This window comes from Homarus americanus, unplaced genomic scaffold, assembly GCF_018991925.1.
Source record: "Homarus americanus isolate GMGI-L3 unplaced genomic scaffold, GMGI_Hamer_2.0 scaffold56333, whole genome shotgun sequence".
Taxonomy (NCBI): Eukaryota; Metazoa; Arthropoda; class Malacostraca; order Decapoda; family Nephropidae; genus Homarus; species Homarus americanus.
The window spans coordinates 11,347,344-11,367,765 of record NW_024734940.1 but is presented as its reverse complement, the minus strand read 5'-3'; the positions used below and the strand labels follow the sequence as shown (position 1 = coordinate 11,367,765).

Sequence of the window (20,422 nt, the reverse complement as noted above, 5' to 3'; positions counted from 1 at the left end):
CTCTCTCTCTCTCTCTCTCTCTCTCTCTCTCTCTCTCTCTCTCTCTCCATTACCTGAGTATAGATCAAGTTATTTTAATCATCTAATTACAGGAGGCAATAGACTCTGATTTATTATGTGTTTCTTTGTTTATAGTTTTGTTTATGTAATGTTTGTTACTGTGTGTGTGTGTGTGTGTGTGTGTGTTCCTTACAGTATAAAACCTTGTTTCCTGGGAGTTTGTTTACAAGTGGCTAATACGTCCTCTCTCTCTCTCTCTCCTGACAGGTGTTGTGGCATCTGGACATCTTCCGTCGCAGTTTCCGGGAGCTGAATGGCCACGCCTGCATGGCTGAGGCCTGCATCTTCTGTGCCCTGAAGGTGAGTACTGCCACTACTGCTACGTCTCCTCCTCTTCCTCTGTCGCCACCACACCCTTTTCTATTCATCATTCGCCACACCCTCTCTCATTTTTCTTCCTCTTCTGCCACGCCTCCTCCTCCTCCGTCATGCCCACTTCTACACTTCCGTCTCTTCTCCTATTACCCTTTCTACTCTTCTTCCTCCTACTCTTTTCGAGCCATGCTTTTACCCTTTTTTTATAAGGGAAAGGAGGAATGAAGGAAGATTAGAGGTGGGGGGAAGGAAGTTATAGTTCGGAAATTGAAGAAATTGAGGAGGAGGTAAGAGAGGGCGGGCTGACCGCCTAGCTAAGCTAATAGTGTGTTTGGGTTGTGTCATGGGTTAGTTATTGTCTGCCGGTACAGGCACTAGACAGCCTACCCTGTCCCATTTATGGGTGTTTTAAGGGCCTTATTTCATATTCCGCCAACCCTACTGGTGGATGCTGGTCTAGGGAGGTTGTCTATTGCCTGGCCGTGTAGATCAGGGGTGGTAATGGACCTTTTGAGATTTCGTAGCTTTTTGGAAACCATGTATGGTTGTTGTTGTTATCTGGTGGGAGTCCTTTATCTCTTCTGTCTCCTATTGTCCTCCCCCGCTGTGCCTTCTCTACTACACCACCTCTTGCAGCTCCTGTTACTTCCCCTTCCCTCCCTCCCCTACTCTTCTTTATTATCGTCCAATTCATCTTTTCCTCTTCCTTTTACCCTTTCCAGGTTACCTATAAGGGGAGTACTGAGCCTCAGGTATCGTCGCTTAGGGATCCTCTCGCCCAGGTACAGGTGTTTGAGGTGTCGTGTTTTGGTGAAATGGGTATCGTCCTCACAGGGAGATTCTGGACACGTACCTGGGTCAAGGGGGGTGGAGGTGACACAGGTAGTCAGAAGGTGATGGTAGCGTTGTCTTGATAACCACACCATTCATCATCTTTATTCACCCATGAGCGGCACCCAGGGAGGAGGGGAGGTCACGCCAGGCAAGAGTAGGTAGGCCAAGCTCAGGTATAGAGAAAGTCGGTCCCTGGTCCCCACTGCCTGTGTGTGTGCCCAGCGTCACTCTCTACACCGCCTCCGTGCAGTGGTTACGCCCAGCAGCTTTTGTCTCACACCGGGGCCTTACATTACACCTTTATGTTAGTCTTCAACAAAACTTTAGCTGTGAACAGAGCAACAAGCGTCTTGATGCTCACCAAAAACATGGTGAGAAGTTGTCAATGTGATTATCACAGGTGAAAATGATACATGTGTACCAAGGCCAGGAGGTGTTGGTGGGCCCGAGTCACACCTTCACCTGTGTGTGACAACTTTCTAAACATTTCCCCGAGACCCACCACGAGGCTGTACCGGTACCTGGTGTTTGTCTTGGCTCCAGTATTATCTGTTTAACACTCTTCACGCTCACGATCAAATATGTAGAAACGCTTTGACCCGAGTCGACCTCACGACCCTGGGGGGGGGTCACAGACCGGGATGCCCCGCAGGTTAGGTCTAGGTCATGGGGAGGGGGAGGGATGTTCCTCCCTCCCCACCGCCACCGGGCACCCTTTTCTTTTCTTCCTTACCTTGCCCCCCCCCTCCCCCCACGACATGGTCTCTGGATAGTTATCTTGTGTACAAAATCCATCTCGGGGCCGTGATGCTATCAGTATTGTTTGATTTATTTGCACCATGGGTGACCTGACCTCTGGAAACGTTGTGGTGGGTCCGTGGCTGATGCCAGGGCAAAGGTCACGACTGACTCGCTAGTTACTGATTGGGTCATTATGCAGAGAAAACAGGAAGGCTCTTTTATGACCGACACAGCCTCAGCGTCGTGAAGTGTCTGTAGCCTACACTATACAGCACAGCCTACACTATACACAGCACAGTCTACACTACACACAGCACAGCCTACACTACACACAGCACAGCCTACACTACACAGCACAGCCTACGCTACACACTGTTACTTGTGTTCATCTCCCTCTAACACTGTCTGTCTGGTGTATCACAGCTGGCCAGTGAGGGGAACATCTAGGCATAAGAAGAATAATAATCACTGTATGAGGTCGGGTGAGTGTAGGTCATGTGTGTCGTCCTCCACACGCCGGGGGAACTAATCACTTTCCGGGAGTTTGTACAGACAGTCGACCTCAAGCTCCTCCAAGACGGCGTGTCGTATTTCCCAGATTATTAAACCAAATCATTTTCATTGTTTAAGTTATATAAAGTAAAAAAAATCCATTGTTCTGATAATTCTGGTTTACTGGAGAGAAATGAACAATGTGTCAAGAATAATGATGAGAAAAACAAGGAGAGAGTTAGTACATTCCACATTAATTTCCAGCTGAGAGCCTTGAGGTGGTCGTCGGCCGCGTGTGTATTAATGTCACTCTGGGTGTTGCCTTGGTTACTACTGACCGCTGCCTCGTAGTGAACTTGACATTGAGGTGGTGAGGGAAGGTAACCCGCCACCACAAGCCTCGGGGTAATGTGGACATCACTGACCACACACTGTTGATCACCTCCATAAATGGATAATGTTACATGTGTGATGATGATGGTGGAGAGATTGTATTACAGCCTAAGTTAACAGCATCAGTGTGTGTCTGGCGGCACTCCTCACCTGCGTAGTAATGAGGCGAACCGCTTAATGAAGTCACTATCAAGGTAATGTTTACCAGAAATGATAACCAATCACAGTGTTTCCATTCATCATGTGCACACCTGGTGGGGACCTTCAGCTCGTGGCGGGAATATTAAGGTAGAGTGTGAGGGGCCGCACGTCCTGCCCGCCTCTCATGACTCTCTGTCCCATAAAAAAACTGTGTTATCAGTGCTGGCCGTCGTGTACAGGTGGATGCCAGAGTATAAATATGTTGTAAATAAGTTACAATATTTGATCTATATGACTAGAGTGAGGAGTGTGTGGGCACGTGAGGAGTGTGTGGGCACGTGAGGAGAGAGTATGGACACGTGAGGAGAGTGTATGGGCACGTGAAGAGTGTATGGGAACGTGAAGAATGTGTGGGCACGTGAGGAGTGTGTAGGCACGTGAGGAGTGTGTGTGTGGGCACGTGAGGAGAGTGTATGGGCACGTGAAGAGTGTATGGGAACGTGAAGAATGTGTGGGCACGTGAGGAGAGTGTATGGGCACGTGAAGAGTGTATGGGAACGTGAAGAATGTGTGGGCACGTGAGGAGTGTGTAGGCACGTGAGGAGTGTGTGTGTGGGCACGTGAGGAGAGGCTCACTACCTGGTGATGTATGTAACTTTATGTGGCGCTAATGAAGTTGATTCAGGTATGAGGTGACCATGTCTCTGAGTGGTGTCCAGGTCGTGGCTAAGGGCTGAGAGGAATCCATCATTATATCGTGTATGGTAGAGTGGCTGTGCGCGTGTGTGGTTGTCGTCAGCCGGGGAGAGTTGTATCTGACTGGGAGGTCCATTAAGGAGTTTTTGGTGATTATGAAGAGAAATATTAAGGTTATGTGGATGGGATGGCGAGTCAGGTGTCTCCACTTGTCGATTACAGGTAGATCAGTGGCACATCCAGGCGGTTGTTTGTATGACTCACCTGCTGCCACCATATATGCCTACCCCAGCCTCCTCCTACATCCCTAAACACCAAGATCTGCTTAATTATCGCTCATGTGTATGTTTTTTATGTCGAGAGTCCACCAGAGTTTAGCCTTGTATGGACTACGAGTTAGCGAGTTCTGTCTTCCTTTGATTATTTGTTTGAGTTTGAGGAATTTGTGTTGATTACAGTAAGAGACAAGCTGTGAAGGTGAGACCAGTGGAGGTGTCTCTCGGTGCACTACAGCCACCACCAGATATGAATCAAATGTAAGAAAGAAGAAAGCGCTTGGCTCACACTTCCTAGATGCCAAGTGACCTCTAAACGTCCTGAGCCACCAGCGTAAACAGCGTAACCGCCAGAGAAAATTGAGAGAAAATTCGGCTCATTTGCATCAGCTGTAAAGGGTGGAAGTAGCGTGGCGCGACCTTCCATGTGAGCCGGTCAGAGGCAGCCGGAGAAAATCTCGTCGGATCACTTCTTGTTCTACCGTTGATTTCTCCGCTAAATATTTTTTGACCAGCACTTGGGAGTTTACCGCTGTGTCCTGTAGGCCTGTGAGGTGAAGGCTTGGTGTAGACCTTAGTGGTATAAACAGGTATTACGGCAGTGTAAACAAACACGGGGCCGACCAGCGACACTACGCTTGTATAGCGGACTTGGGTGAACCTGCTGGGTGATGCCACCAACACTATCTTAACCCATGACGCGTCCCACCACCACTCCCAGCCTTACGCTGCCCGCCAGTAAGGTTGTATTAGCTCACGCTCGGCTACAGCTGCACGTCGCTCATGCTGGGGGTGTCAGTGGTGGAGGCTGTGAATAATAATCAGTGCCAACTCAGACGACGAAGTGGAGGGAGCGTGTGTAGCCCCCCACTACCCCAGGAGGACTGGGGCTGTCGTGCTGGACTATAGCGCCACACCTGACAAAGTTTAGCGGGAACAGTATCACTACATACTCCCTTGTTTCAGATGAGGAGCATCAAACTGTGGACTGTTCCCAACCAAGAGACTACAAGGTGTGCTCCACAGATTCTCCTGTAGGACACATTTGGACCGACGGTAATGACCCACTAAAGTGCCTGAACTGTCGGGGGTCACACAGCACCATGTCCACGTAGTGTCCTAAAAGAAAGGACAAAATCAGGCAGGCCAAGAAAGTCTGAACTATAACCCCCTCCCTTCTATAGTGTTTCCTCCACTATAACTTAGGAAGACTGGCGTACTATGGTGTACACTGGACGTCTGGTGCACACCGTCAGCTGAAGATACTGTTTATAGTAACTGTGAAGTCTTCTCAGGTAGACGGAGGGAGTGAGTGCGAGGCTCCAGCTGCTGATGAAGGTGTCAACTTGGCCACGAAAAGTACCGTAGGTGAGGGTGCTGTCGGGGTGGCTGCTAGCAGCACCACGTCTAAGCACACATTACTGGTGCTGGTTATTACGAAACATAACGTGTGCCCCTCACCTGGCTAACTGTGACGCCTGGAGTAGCGGCCCAGTCTGCCCCTCCACCTCTAGTACCCGGCCTCCTCCTTCTCTACCTGCCTTCATCACTGGATCACTACAGATCACCCATGAAATAATTTGCATAATTTTAACTCTGTCTGTCTGTTTGTATGATTGTTTGTCTGTCTATCTTTGGCCGTCTGTGCAAGTAAACAGGGTTAACTCATACCCTAAAGCACAATAAGTACCCACCACCTCCCCGGCGCGGCGCTGCAGACGAAGAAATAACAGTAGTATGAAACCAATAAACTGCACAGCGTCACGACAGCTTAACCATTTACAGGTAGTTGGGGGGGTCACCGGGTAGGCGGAAGTTATCTGGGCCAAGTTCTCCAGGTGGTGGCGGGGATGGGGGAGGAGGGGGATTGGCATGGAGCGGGAGGAAGAGGGTGGGATTAAAGAGGTAAGTTTACACGGAGAGAGGAATGAAGGGGGGGAAGAGGGAGAGATGGGGAGCCGGCAAAGAGTGTGTGGAGGGAGGGATGGGGGGCTGGCACACAGAGAGGGGTGAGGGAAGTGTAGTGGGCTGGTACACAGAGGGGTGAGGGAGTGTAGGGGCTGGTACACAGAGGGGTGGGAGGGGTGGAGGGAAGTGTAGGGGGCTGGTACACAGAGGGGTGAGGGAAGTGTAGGGGGCTGGTACACAGAGGGGTGAGGGAAGTGTAGGGGGCTGGTACACAGAGGGGTGAGGGAGGAGTAGGGGGCTGGCACAGACAGGGGGGGTTGAGGCATGCGGGGGTAGCTGGGTTAAGTTGGGCAGGTGGCCGGGGGCTGCGCCAGGGTGTTCATTCAGCACTGGACCTGGAATGTGGCTTCTGGTGGCTGTACTTGTTATGTTGAAACACACGTCACACCAGTGGTCGTCACATCGCTGGTCACGCCTTACTTGTGGTCGTCACATCAGTGTTCACGCTCTACTCGTGGTCGTCACATCAGTGCTCACGCTCTACTCGTGGTCGTCACAGCAGTGTTCACGCTCTACTCGTGGACGTCACAGCAGTGTTCACGCTCTACTCGTGGACGTCACAGCAGTGGTCGTGCGTTAGATTATCACCAACAGCATCATCATCCACCTGCCCGTCATCTTGCCCATCCTAATCTTAAATTTTGTCTTTATGTGTCATCATCACTCATCCTTCATCTGTCCTTCCTCCTCACTATCGCAGGGTTTTGTCAGTAAGGCAGAGGGGGGTCGGGCAAGGGGGGGCTTGGGGCAGGGCAGGGGGTGGCGTGAGACAGGAAAGGGGTTGGCGTGGGGCAGGGCCTGGCTAAACATTACAGGACAATAGTATCATAGACCTAACACAACACAACACACGTTTCGGGTAGGTGTAGTAAACATATGGTTAATAAAACACTTGCATGTACTTGGTTAACTGTCGAATGACGACACCAAAATGATGTTTCCATATTTCGAATTCATTCATAACCATATGCACAGGTGGACTAGAATGACATAGTGTGATGAATGAGTGTGTAGTAGTAGTAGTAGTGTCCCATACGTGGAGGTGGGGTAACAGTGACACAACAAGCGAGGAATACAAAGTGGTCAGCCCGTGCCCTTAACACCTGCACCTTGGCAGTGTGCCAACCCGTCAAGTCTTCCCGCCAAAACCACTGCACCTCAACGAGGCGAGTAAGTTTTGGCGGGAACAACTGTGGAGTGCTCTAACTTGATGCGTTCAGCTCAATGACTGCAGTTGTGGGTGCTGCTGCTGCTGCTGACAGCGGAGACTGAGGTACTACAGGAAGATCATAATGGCGACACTCGAGCTTCTTCTGCTACTTGTTTACTCCCTGGTACGAGGACATGAGGGACAACTCAGGTTGACAAGTATCTAGTCACAAGAAAACTGGGAGTACTTGTGACATAACTAACTACTAATACAATTACGGTACACAGGAACTATAGTTGTGCACCACAAGAACTACTCTGTCAGCCCAGAAAAAAGCCAACTACGTGAAGGTTTAGGCGGCGGCGGGGTCAAGGCAAGAAGGACACACACAAACATCAACAAAACCCCGTAGTACCAGTTTTTGCCGGCCACCCGCCGCCGTATTGTGAGCTGATGGTGATGCTGTTTCTCACCCACCGCACTTATCCTGCCTCACACCACTTTGCTCTGTTCTCTCATAGTATAAACTTTATACAAGTCAAGAAATCCGTGAAAATCCCACTGGAAAACTGCCTTTCCAGTCGGCAAAATACGTTTACAACAGTCAAACGAGTCTTGAGCGACTGATATTTACTAACACCTCTCTGGAGCAATATTGGCATAAGCAGAGCTGGTCGGGGTGTGGTAGTGAGGCTCTTATGGACAGGGAGAGGAAAGGCGGAGTTGATCTGTGTTGCGTGGAGCGGTGGCCATTGCACCTTGCAGAACATTATACACCAACCTGTTCCTTGGCCCGGCGCCACTCAGAGCTTGTTCTTGTGCCTGTGTATGTTAAGGTACCACTACCCGAGTCTTACACACACCTGCCCACACACTTACATTGTTAGATCACTTTATGATGCATAAGCGATTTCAATTGCCGTGGTTATTAGATGGCAGCTTTTATGATTCACGTTACGGGGACGCCTACGACGGTTCATTAGTAACACGTATGACGGACACGCCTGGAGGTGACTGGGAGGGTTAACAGGGATCACCAGTATTGTATGGAGAGGTAAACTGTGGAGCAAGTTAACGTTTAAGTAAAAATGGAGAGAGGTAGAGATGTCCGCTGATGACAGGTAACGTGGCCAGTGGTGGTGATGAGACGCGCGTGTCTGGAGTGGAGGACGTTGTTGACAGTTGACTGAGAGGCTCCCCTGTGTGTACTGTGTGATGCACGGTGTATGCCCTGTGTCGTGGCGGTGTATGCCCAGGACACGTCATCCATCCTTGTCCTGGCCAGCCCTCGTGACTGCCTCAATACTCGACACTGTTGGCCTAAGCGTGTCTTAATAGTCCTCCCCGTGATGAAGAAGCTGACTAGTGCTGCTCTCAGGTCTTTCATCAGGCTCTAACTCTCTGGATATTTATGAATGACATAAAGGGAGGAGCAACAGTTTGCTTACTGCCGCCAATATTTAAGTTGTACATCTGTCAACATGACTGTGTGGGTTTTAAGTCCCCTTGCTTAACATTGGTAACAGGTACTGTTTAAGTCACCGTTACTCACTGTACTTGTCTTAAGTTATGTTGCTCATTGTGGACATTTTTTTGTTCCGTTGTTTAATGTAGACATCTGTTACGTTCCCGTTGCTCAGCGTGGGCGTACCGGTACGACTCTGTTGTTAAAAAGCTTGCCGGAAAGTGTGTTGTTGTTACCGCGCCGGGGGTAGTAGCGGCAGCAGCGGCGGTGGTTCCCTGGAGAGTCGCGGATGCTGCTGCATTATCAACACGGGCCAGAAGTTCAACGCCCTCCCGCCTCCCTCCCCTCTCTGCCACGTACTGTCTCCTTGCAGTGTCGTGTTCCTCCTTCTCTCTCCTGTTAGTGGTGACTCCAGGGACAAGAACGAGTTATCACACTACTTTACAATTAACTGTCCAGTCTACCCGGAGACGCCACTTTAGGCTATGTTCTTCCTGGTACGGCCCCTCTCCTTCCCTCCACCATATATCCACCCTGGGTGTTCCTCGCCAGCTCAGGACCTGTGGCTAGTCGACTCACCACTCCCTCCCTCCTGGTGACCGCCGCCGTCAGGAGTGGAGAGTGTTGTGTCATGAATCAGTAGCAGTGATTAACGTTGGTGGTGACCCGCACTTAAACTCGGCCACACAGTTATGACTGGGTTAAGTTTTACCTTCCTGCTGTAACCTCATGTCATTTACTAATTATATACACTTTTTTTAAGCATCTACAAGATTCTTTAAGTTTTTCTCTCCTCTTTATGTTTATTTCATTATCATATCCCACCTTTAACGCTTTTATTATTTCTTCTTTTCTTCACTGTGACACAAGAAACCAAACACGACATCCCAGAGATTTTTCACTTGGATTATCTTCTCAGTCTGCCCAGTGCTTGTCCAGACTCTCACCAGTTACCGGGTCAGGTGTAGCACAGCGTGTGTGATGTTTGTTTATTTACTGAGACTGTGAGAAGGGGATACTGGTTCTGCTAGTTCTCCCGGGCAATTACTAGGAGCAGTTCTAGAGGCACTACTAGGACCACTGGAGGCACTACTAGGATCACCACTTGAGGCACTACTAGGATCACCACTTGAGGCACTACTAGGATCACCACTTGAGGCACTACTAGGATCACCACTTGAGGCACTACTAGGATCACCACTTGAGGCACTACTAAGACCACCACTAGAGACACTACTAAGACCACCTATAGAGACACTACTAAGACCACCACTAGAGACACTACTAAGACCACCACTAGAAACACTACTAAGACCACCACTAGAGACACTACTAAGACCACCACTAGAAACACTACTAAGACCACCACTAGAGACACTACTAAGACCACCACTAGAGACACTACTAAGACCACCACTAGAGACACTACTAAGACCACTAGACACTACTAAGACCACCACTAGAAACACTACTAAGACCACCACTAGAAACACTACTAAGACCACCACTAGAAACACTACTAAGACCACCACTAGAAACACTACTAAGACCACCACTAGAAACACTACTAAGACCACCACTAGAAACACTACTAAGACCACCACTAGAGACACTACTAAGACCACCACTAAACACTACTAAGACCACCACTAGAAACACTACTAAGACCACCACTAGAAACACTACTAAGACCACCACTAGAAACACTACTAAGACCACCACTAGAAACACTACTAAGACCACCACTAGAAACACTACTAAGACCACCACTAGAACACTACTAAGACCACCACTAGAACACTACTAAGACCACCACTAGAAACACTACTAAACCACCACTACTAAGACCACCACTAGAAACACTACTAAGACCACCACTAGAAACACTACTAAGACCACCACTACTAAGACCACCACTAGAAACACTACTAAGACCACCACTAGAAACACTACTAAGACCACCACTAGAAACACTACTAAGACCACCACTAGAGACACTACTAAGACCACCACTAGAGACACTACTAAGACCACCACTAGAAACACTACTAAGACCACCACTAGAAACACTACTAAGACCACCACTAGAGACGCTACTAAGACCACCACTAGAAACACTACTAAGACCACCACTACTAGCAGAGGTTAGCAGCATCATATAATAGATGAGGCAGTAAGGTAGGGAAACCCCCCCCCAGGACATGAAGATCCCGAACCGTGATATAGATAGAGAACCGGTCCATCCTGCCCCAACACTACCCGACCGGCAGGAAACCCGTCTGACTGCTTCCTTAACGCGGCCCTCATCAGTACAGAAAAGTCACTCCACTACATGAAATAAATTGGCGAGACTAGTGGTAGGTACCGTAAAGGCGGGCCTCAGCTAGCCCAAGTTTTCTTATGGAAAGACTGGTGGTGTAACAGTTGGTTAACATCTTTTTTTGTCTATTCATTCTTGAAGAGTGTTTGTTTTGTTGTTGTCTTGTCTTGGTATAATGGCTTCATTCTGTTCCAATCATTTTTTCTATTCATTAGAAGGCGTGTGGGGCTACTCTTTTTAACATTATGACTGCAGATGATATTAATACAGTACAATCAAACTTGTTCCGCCTTACCTTACCCCACCCCGCAATACCCTACCCCACCCCGCAATACCCTACCCCACCTCACCCTGTCAGTAGCCCAAGGAGAGAGAGCTTAGTCCCTTTTATTTGTTACTTCATATGCTAATACAATTTTTTTTATTGGCTGGGGCACAGTACAGGGATCCACAAACATACACACGCGTCTGGGACATCTTTTATTCACCGGGTCTTTTGTGTGTGTGTGTGTGTGTGTGTGTGTGTGTGTGTGTGTGTGTGTGTGTGTATGTGTCGCTCTACCTTATTTACTGTTGGTGTTATTGACGGCTTTGTCCTGTATCATACCACTGTTTAGAAACATACTTACCTGGGGGGATCCTCAACACACATAGATCCGGGTAATTTAGTCATGATTGCTGTAGTTTAGGCTTTTCTGGGGGAAGACCTGGGGAAAGGAGAGAGGAGGGGGGCGTGTTTCAACGGAGAGTGAAGCTGAGAGGGAGGGAGGGAGAGGGAGAAAGGGAGGGTTTCTAATGATGAAGTTACATTCGTTTGGTGTGATGGGGTGTTGTGGTGTGACGGGGTGTTGTGGTGTGACGGGGTGTGATGGGGTGTTGTGGTGTGATGGGGTGTTGTGGTGTGATGGGGTGTTGTGGTGTGATGGGGTGTTTTGACGGGGTGTTGTGGTGTGTTGTGACGGGGTGTTGTGGTGTGATGCTACACTGAATTCACCTCCTGTATACCCAAGTTAATACACCTTCATGTTCCTACACTCCCTGTCGTGAACCAGTCAGTGTTAAGGCGTTCCTGTCATGAACCAGTCAGTGTTAAGGCGTCCCTGTCGTGAACCAGTCAGTGTTAAGGCGTCCCTGTCATGAACCAGTCAGTGTTAAGGCATCCCTGTCATGAACCAGTCAGTGTTAAGGCGTCCCTGTCATGAACCAGTCAGTGTTAAGGCGTCCCTGTCATGAACCAGTCAGTGTTAAGGCGTCCCTGTCATGAACCAGTCAGTGTTAAGGCATCCCTATCATGAACCAGTCAGTGTTAAGGCGTCCCTGTCATGAACCAGTCAGTGTTAAGGCGTCCCTGTCATGAACCAGTCAGTGTTAAAGCGACAGTTATAACCACTCACACACATCATCCTTGGAGTGAGTGTGTGGAGGAGTGCGTTAGGTAAGGCAGCATAAAGCAGTGTGTTTAGGGAGCGTGTCGTCCCTCACACTAAACACCGGCTGGTCGACTATTTACACTTTTTAGGCACTTTTTTGTTTTCGTTCTTCGTCATTTAATTAGAATAGCTTTTGTTTGTGCGGTTAAGGTTAGGTTAAGTTTATGTAAGACTGGCGGCTCCTGTGTACAGTATGTGTAAGACTGGCTCCTGTGTAAGACTGGCTCCTGTGTAAGACTGACTCCTGTGTGTGTAAGACTGGCTCCTGTGTGTGTGTAAGACTGGCTCCTGTGTGTGTAAGACTGGCTCCTGTGTGTGTGTGTAAGACTGACTCCTGTGTGTGTAAGACTGACTCCTGTGTATGTGTAAGACTGACTCCTGTGTATGTGTAAGACTGACTCCTGTGTATGTGTAAGACTGACTCCTGTGTATGTGTAAGACTGACTCCTGTGTGTGTAAGACTGGCTCCTGTGTGTGTGTAAGACTGACTCCTGTGTATGTGTAAGACTGACTCCTGTGTGTGTGTAAGACTGACTCCTGTGTGTGTAAGACCGGCTCCTGTGTGTGTGTAAGACTGACTCCTGTGTATGTGTAAGACTGACTCCTGTGTGTGTGTAAGACTGACTCCTATGTAAATCAGGTTCATAGCAGTGGTGGGAGACGCCTGTAGTGCCTCACCCGACACCCCAGCGCCTAGTAGGTGGATGATGTAACTTACCTGATATCTAAGTTGCTTTCTTTTTTTTTTACCTTAATTAAGAAATGTATACCTGGTGGGCAGAGAGTTTGAGGCGTCATCATCAACCTGTGTGGTGTGGGCGGCGTGGTGAGCGGAGTGACACAGGAGGAAAAGGGAGGGAGATGGTGAAGGGAAGTCGTTGTCGTGTGTGGTCCGTCAGGTTGTGGTGGCCAGGTAACCCCTCACCCTTCCACAGGTGTTAAGTTAGTCCACCACTTGTTATAGCAGATTGGGCTGTTATGAATGCTAGGATGATGATGATGATAATAATGATGATGGTGATGATGATGATGATGATGGTGATGATGATGATGATGATGGTGGTGGTCTCTTTGTATGTCTGTCTGTTTGCCTCCTCTTTCCTTCTGTCTGCCCCTCTCCCCCCCCCCTCTCTCTCTCTCTCTCTGTCTGTACCTCTCTCACTCTCTCTCTTAAAACAAGGTACGGAAGTGGTTGTTTGTGTGGTAAATTGAGTTTCGCGGTCGAGTACTGGAGGTGACCATAGGTGGGTGTCCTTATTTCCTGTCCGCCACACTCTCCTGCCCACCATCGTCTTAATGAAGTGAGGCGATGATGAGGTACCTGTGAAGCAGTTACGCCCACCTGCCATTATAAGACACACACACACACACACACACACAGTACCTCCCGATATAAGGTAACTATCACAAGGACCAAAATGTAAAACCTTCACAAAATGATTAAATATTACTCGGCAGGTGTACTGTACATAGCAGATATACATAACTGGTATAAAATACATAATAGGTATATATACAGTGTAATAGCAAGCGTACATAACCAGTGAGGTAAATATTTGGTGAATTATGAAATGTGTCCCACGTCCAGTTCCGTCTGGCCACGAAAGACACCACCCCCTTCCTCTCTCCTCCTGCCACCACCACCACAACCCGCCGGAACGAAGACAATGGGCGTCGTGTGGCCGTAGATGGCTGTGTGGTAGCCATAAATACAACCGAGGTGGCAGTTTTCTTACTGGGCGTGACGTGGCTTGGGTAATTAATGACGAGCAGGGAGGTGGTGATGGCGGCTCCTCACTCAACCTCTGCCTCCCACACACACACCTCACTCGTCTTCTCACGCATCTACAGCATCTCATAACCTATAACTTCTTTTTATTTTCTGTGGATGTCATTGGAGTGTGAAGGTGTAGTGTGGGGGGAGGGGGGAGATGGGGAGTGACCAGTGTGTGGGTCACCATCATCTTTCTCTACGGTTGAGGCGGTGATGAGGTCTTGACGCACATACCGTGGGAACTCGCTCATCTCTCAGGCCACACCAGTACGCCCCCCCCCCCACACACACACATACCTTTCCTCAAACGCACTCTCACTTCGGCTCCCTAACAGACTCTCACAAAATTCAATGCCTCTCATCCATATTTTACACACAAAAAAATTACCCCCAAAAATTCGTACTGCAATGTGTTATATATATATCTTTTTGTACAAGTTCTCACAAATTACATTTATCCATTATCAATGTAAAGTGGATGTGGAAACAATAACAGTAATTTGTGTCAGTGGTTTAGGAAAAATAACTGTAATTTTATTTTGTGGTTTGGGAAGAATTAGCTTATTTCATTGTGTTGGTATCGTGTGTGTGGTGACTCAAGAGGCAGGAACACACTGCAGGAGGCGGTGACGGTGTGTGTGGTGGTGCCAAGCAAAAGGTCATCTCTTATACATTCATATCTTACATATTTTGTCTTTGTCGTCACTGATGGATCATTGTGTACGATGGTGTTAAAGTTTCACCTACGAAATGTTTGTGTAGTTGTGCGTGTGGATGTTATCACCTTTATTCAAGCAGAAGTAAGTACTACATTATACACAAACATAGAGCAGGTTAGGTTAGGTTATTATATACGTTGGGTGAATGTGTACGTCTTTCACATTCAGGGTGAGTTCAAGTGACACTCGTATTATAGCTGCAACAAGTCAGTTTCCTGTTGCACTTATCTTGTACGGCCTCAGCTCGACAGTCAACACCCCTCTGCTAATTTGGTTAAGTTAGTCACCCGCCGCCGTTGTGGAGTGAAAGCCTCCTGCATATGGGCTGCACTAAAACCCTCGCCATAAAGGATGAAGACCCTCCTTAGTTAACACAAATCCAGGCAGGTCATCGCCATATACAGCATCCCTGGCCCTCCGTGTATGGTGGCGGGCGTCTGCTGCCATACACCACACACAGGATTAACCAGTAGCTCGCCTGAGAGGACCTGAGGGTGATGTATCACAGTGAACAGCTGCAAGGTTCATATGTGGTGTGTCGCTGGCGAGTACTTGGGGTGGGGTCACGTCATGCAGTGTAGGGGGTGAACAATTATCTGCGGCTGCCTCGCCCCTCCACCACACCAGCTGCCCAGTTCTTCTTCTACTTTACACCAGTAGTCAACACCTTCCTCCACTCCAATGCCTTTCTCCACTTCCATACCTTCCTCCACATCTCATATCCCCCTCCACATCACCTTCCAGTATCTACCTTCATCATTTACACCTAACTTACACTTAACCCAGGGATCTGTCGTTGGATTAAAGGTGTAAATATTGTAAAACTTTATTTGATCCGAGTACAGTATATATATATATACATAACGTTCAGTACATAAACTACAGACAGCAGTGTTGTTCCTGAGTTAGTGTTGACAAAGTTTTCGTTTTTGTAGTGAAGCAGAGCAAGGAAATGGGCTAGGAGGGCTGCAGGTCTGGGACGCAATAACAAGTAGCGTTCTCACCGAGCAATTTAATTAGTGAGAAAGTTAGTGTGTGTGTGTGTGTGTTTTGCTGTCGGCGGCGTAGTAATGTTGGTATGAGGAGGATGAGTTGTGCAATTTGTATATGAGAACCACAATGTTACTCCCGCTCTCTCCCACCCTCCAGCCACACCGCCCTGGGCACCACCACCACACTCCCACGATGCCAGACCTGTTATCTGCCCCACATGTTCATCACCTCCAGCCACGATGAGAGGCGTGTTACTGGGATCACTGGTGTGGAGAGGGAAGAGGCCCTGACAATGACCCTCTTAGCCCCCCACACATTATTATTACATACACACACACACCTCACTACGGCCTAGGTCTCCTCTGGTGTCGTTTTGGTAACAGTGAGAGAGTGGGCGAGTCTCAACACGCCCATACATCTTAGGCTTGGCTGTCGTCAGATGGGGGGGTGTGGCGTCGTGTTTGCTGGGCGGCGACCATCTGTCTCTCTGTCTGTCTCGTGCAGGTGACAATTACTGTAGCGTCGCCTCACCTTGTCCCGCCCACCGTCAGCACCCCTGTGGATATACTGTACAGTGAACGTTGATAAAGAATTCACAGGGAAAAATATTATAGTCAATGTTATTGCGAAGAAATTTGTCCTAATCTATTCTAACCTAACTAACCTAACCTATCCTCCCCCCCAACCTAATCTACTCTAACTCAACCCAACCTAACCTAACATGCTACTCAACTCACCCTGAATCACCTCTCCCTCACAACACTCACTAACTGCAGAACTACAATACTCAGCTGGCCACATCTTGCACGAGCCACACCTTCTGTTGTTTGTGTGAGTCTGTCTCTATGCAGTGTGAGGTTTACCATAATATAGAGGCCATGAACAATAATTCTTGGTTTATAAATCACTGTTTTTATAAGTCACTGTTTAATTTCTATTACTAACTCACACGAAAACATTTCTATACAAATATATAAATTACCATATACATTATTGAGATCACCTGAACAATCATCACCCGCCCACAAGCAATATAAGCTAACCTAACCTCACCTGAAGTATCGTCACCCCTAGAGTGTCACCTGAAGAATTGGAGCACTGTTAAAGTCTGGGGTGACGAATCTTCAGGTGATCTGGGGTGACGATTCTTCAGGTGATTCCATTTTTGTCTGTAAGGATATTAAGTGGAAGTTCTGTAACGCCCTATACTCTCCTGGCTGTACTTTCATCACTTTCCGGAGAAATGTCTTAAAATGTGCAAATCTGTCGGGAAAGCCGCTTACGATGTTAGGTTGTGGGGGGCGGGCACGGTGATCCTCGAGATGTGGAGTGGGCGGGGAAGTGGGTGGGCCTACGGAGATTATAAGTGGGTGTGGGGGATAGAGATATGATGGGCGGGTAGATGGGAATTAAATTAAAGTGAGAGATGACCTGGGTGTATCTAGTGTAGGAGGGAGAGATGACCTGGGTGTATCTACTGCAGGAGGGAGAGATGACCTGGGTGTATCTAGTGTAGGAGGGAGAGATGACCTGGGTGTATCTAGTGTAGGAGGGAGATGACCTGGGTGTATCTAGTGAGGAGAGATGACCTGGGTGTATCTAGTGTAGGAGGGAGATGACCTGGGTGTATCTACTGCAGGAGGGAGAGATGACCTGGGTGTATCTACTGCAGGAGGGAGAGATGACCTGGGTGTATCTAGTGTAGGAGGGAGAGATGACCTGGGTGTATCTACTGCAGGAGGGAGAGATGACCTGGGTGTATCTACTGCAGGAGGGAGAGATGACCTGGGTGTATCTACTGTAGGAGGCAGAGATGACCTGGGTGTATCTACTGTAGGAGGCAGAGATGACCTGGGTGTATCTACTACAGGAGGGAGATGATCATGTGAGAGTAAAGTACCAAGTTGTTGAGGGTGAGGTGAGATGGAGGAGGCAAGTGCTGTCAGTGGTCGTATGGGTCAGAGGCTCCAGAGGCTGGGAGGAGATCTAGGGTCCTGGGGATTTTAACTCTGAAAAGTTATCCAAAACCGATGTGTGTGTGTGTGTCGTGACCGGAGTAGAATGTCTACCTTTCCTCTACCTCGTGTTATCTACCATTATCAGACAAACATAGGAGAAGGAAGGAATTACCCACCCAATATTACCTTTCACGTCGACCCCTACCCCAGGTTCGTAGATCGATGGTCCTCCCTCACGAATGCCTAACATTGGGTATGTTACCGCCGACCATTCACGTCATAACGAGTGAAAAATTAAAAAGACGAGTATTAAGAGTGAACAGGAAGTCTCTTTGAGGGCTCAAGAGGCAACAGAGTCATGGACGGCCTCCAGTTTCTTAATCAAACATCAATGGCGGTCACAGTGGCGGCGCCTTATTGCTGAAGAGCCAAGAGAAGGAAGACGAGGGAAGCATCCAGTATGTTACCAGTAAACGCGTGTTCCCCCTGTCAGTGGTAATGGGTTTCCTAGGTGTGGTTATCAAGGTGTTGGGCGGGTGAAGACGTGTGATCTAGTGCTGTGACGTGCGTGCTGCCGGCCATCCGTGCATCGGTCAGTCGGCAGTTTCTGTTGGGTCAGGTCACGTCGGTCGGTGGTCGTGAGTTGTGGAAATGCAGCGGTGACGAACACAGCGTGACGTGGCCGTGTGGGGAGGCGTAAGGGGGGCGAGGTAAGAAACATTTGAGGTCAGCTGAAACTTAAGCACCCCAGCTTATTACACCTGAAAATTAACCACCCTAACGCTATATGGAGGTAAGGTAGCGTTAGTTAGGGTGGCTAACCTTCAGGTGATAAATATTTGTTATTTGAGGAAGAGAAAATAATTGACAACGGGGAAAACAGGTGAACGTACGGTGTGGTTGTTGTGGAAGGGACGGGGATACAAGGTGTGGTTGTTGTGGAAGGGACAGGGATACAAGGTGTGGTTGTTGTGGAAGGGACAGGGATACAAGGTGTGGTTGTTGTGGAAGGGACAGGGATACAAGGTGTGGTTGTTGTGGAAGGGACAGGGATACAAGGTGTGGTTGTTGTGAAAGGGACAGGGATACAAGGTGTGGTTGTTGTGGAAGGGACAGAGATACAATGTGTGGTTGTTGTGAAAGGGAGAGAGAGTAAACAAACTCTGTTATTGTGAATAAGAGAGTTTTATATTTCAGGACGCAACACCCAGGGCTCCGTGAGTCCAGGTAAACACAGGTGTGGCGCGGAGTTTCCCCATCAGCCTCGGGTCATATACCTTGTGACGTCACCCATTACACCAACCTCCAGACACTCGAGATTCTCAAAGTTACGATAAATTTATTCCCTTTCATGAAAGACAGTTGTTGTTATTTACAGAAGGGTATTGTGTTTGTGTCGGGCACGTGAATCAATATGTCTAAAGCGAAGGGAAAATGAAACTATGAATCTACGAGAAATCAGAAACTTGGATCTAAGAACAGAGATTTTCGTATGAGCTTACGTGCCTGTTCTCGCGTTATTGTGATGGGGAACACCCGGAAAGACGAGCATGTCTAATGGGAGAGTGGGTGGCTGCAGGTCTTAGCGTCATCCTACGAGCAGTGTGGCCAGGTAAGGTGTAGTGCCCTCGGGCAGTTTTACGAGGCTTGGCCCAGGAAAAGATCTACGCAGTCCAACGTAGTACAACCTACCGTAAGGGTGTCGGTTGCCCGCTCCGTGGAGGGATGGGGCTGGCCTCTACTCCACGGAATATTAGCTCCAACGTCTCTTGTGCATAAGGCGGCGGCGCGTCTCAGGAGGCCGTGGGGTTACGCACAACAAAAGCTGGATGAACGATGTTGCTGTAAGAATTTATCAAAATTTCATTTTTCCCAATATTGAATCAAGAATATAAACAAAGTTCAAATTTCCTGGAATATTACTGAATACATAACCTATGCCATTCGCTGATATGATGGATGTCTGAATGAGACAAGTAAAATATAGAAGTTTTTACGGAAATGGTACCTGCGTCTAGCCTCGCACGAGATCCCCAGACTTCTGGAGTCCACGGGTAGACCACACCTCACTCCCGCCGTTTTCTAAGAGTTCTGGGATGAGCTAAGGATAACTCCGCTGAGATGTTCACACCTCCATAGTCGCCCGTTTTCTTTGGATGTTCACCTGTGGTAGAGAATGAGAGTTTGATAAAGGTAACACAGTTTATGTTGATGTCTTCTTCAAAAACTTATACTGGGAACTTAAGTAAACCTGCCATTGAGTATTATATCTAACTGAGAAGAATAATAGTTTATATTGTAAAAAGTGTTCACACGTACAGTACACCTCCCTCACACACACGGGTCCCGGTGAAGTTAGTGGAGAATAAATCCACGGTTCTTAACAGCGGCAGTGTGTGTGTGTGTGTGTGTGAGAGAGAGAGAGAGAGAGAGAGAGAGAGAGAGAGAGAGATTATTGCCTCCCCCCCATGGTCATACTGGGTGACCTACATATTTCCTGCCCCTCCCTCCCTTGGCCTCCCTCTGGGTAGGTGTGGCCGCCTATACCTCACTAGGTGAGGTGACCCACCCAAATCTACCTCACTAGGTGTGGCCGCCTTTACTTCACTAGGTGTGGTCAGCCACCCCTCCCTGTACGGGAGTGGGTCGGGGTGGGCTGGGGGGTGGGTAGCTGTGTATATTTTACAATGTGTAATCA

The 20,422-nt window shown here is 48.4% G+C and overlaps 1 protein-coding gene and 1 long non-coding RNA gene across 6 annotated transcripts in view; one reads left to right on the top strand and one right to left on the bottom strand.

Annotated features, from left to right (window-relative positions):
• Positions 1-253: 253 nt before the first annotated feature.
• Positions 254-20,422, top strand: part of LOC121870649 — a 49,911-nt gene continuing 29,742 nt past the window's right edge. The window contains exon 1 of the mRNA XM_042372525.1: positions 254-360. Coding sequence (XP_042228459.1) covers positions 328-360 — 33 coding nt within the window. The 5' untranslated portion in view covers positions 254-327. The remainder of the gene's footprint in view (positions 361-20,422) is intronic.
• The window catches only part of LOC121870650, a 59,964-nt gene continuing 55,129 nt past the window's right edge, over positions 15,588-20,422 (bottom strand). For all 5 annotated transcript variants that reach the window (XR_006089741.1, XR_006089740.1, XR_006089739.1 and 2 more), the window contains 3 exons: positions 19,733-19,888; positions 19,417-19,566; positions 15,588-16,322 (listed from right to left, as the gene is read on the bottom strand). This is a non-coding gene — a long non-coding RNA (uncharacterized LOC121870650). The remainder of the gene's footprint in view (positions 16,323-19,416; positions 19,567-19,732; positions 19,889-20,422) is intronic.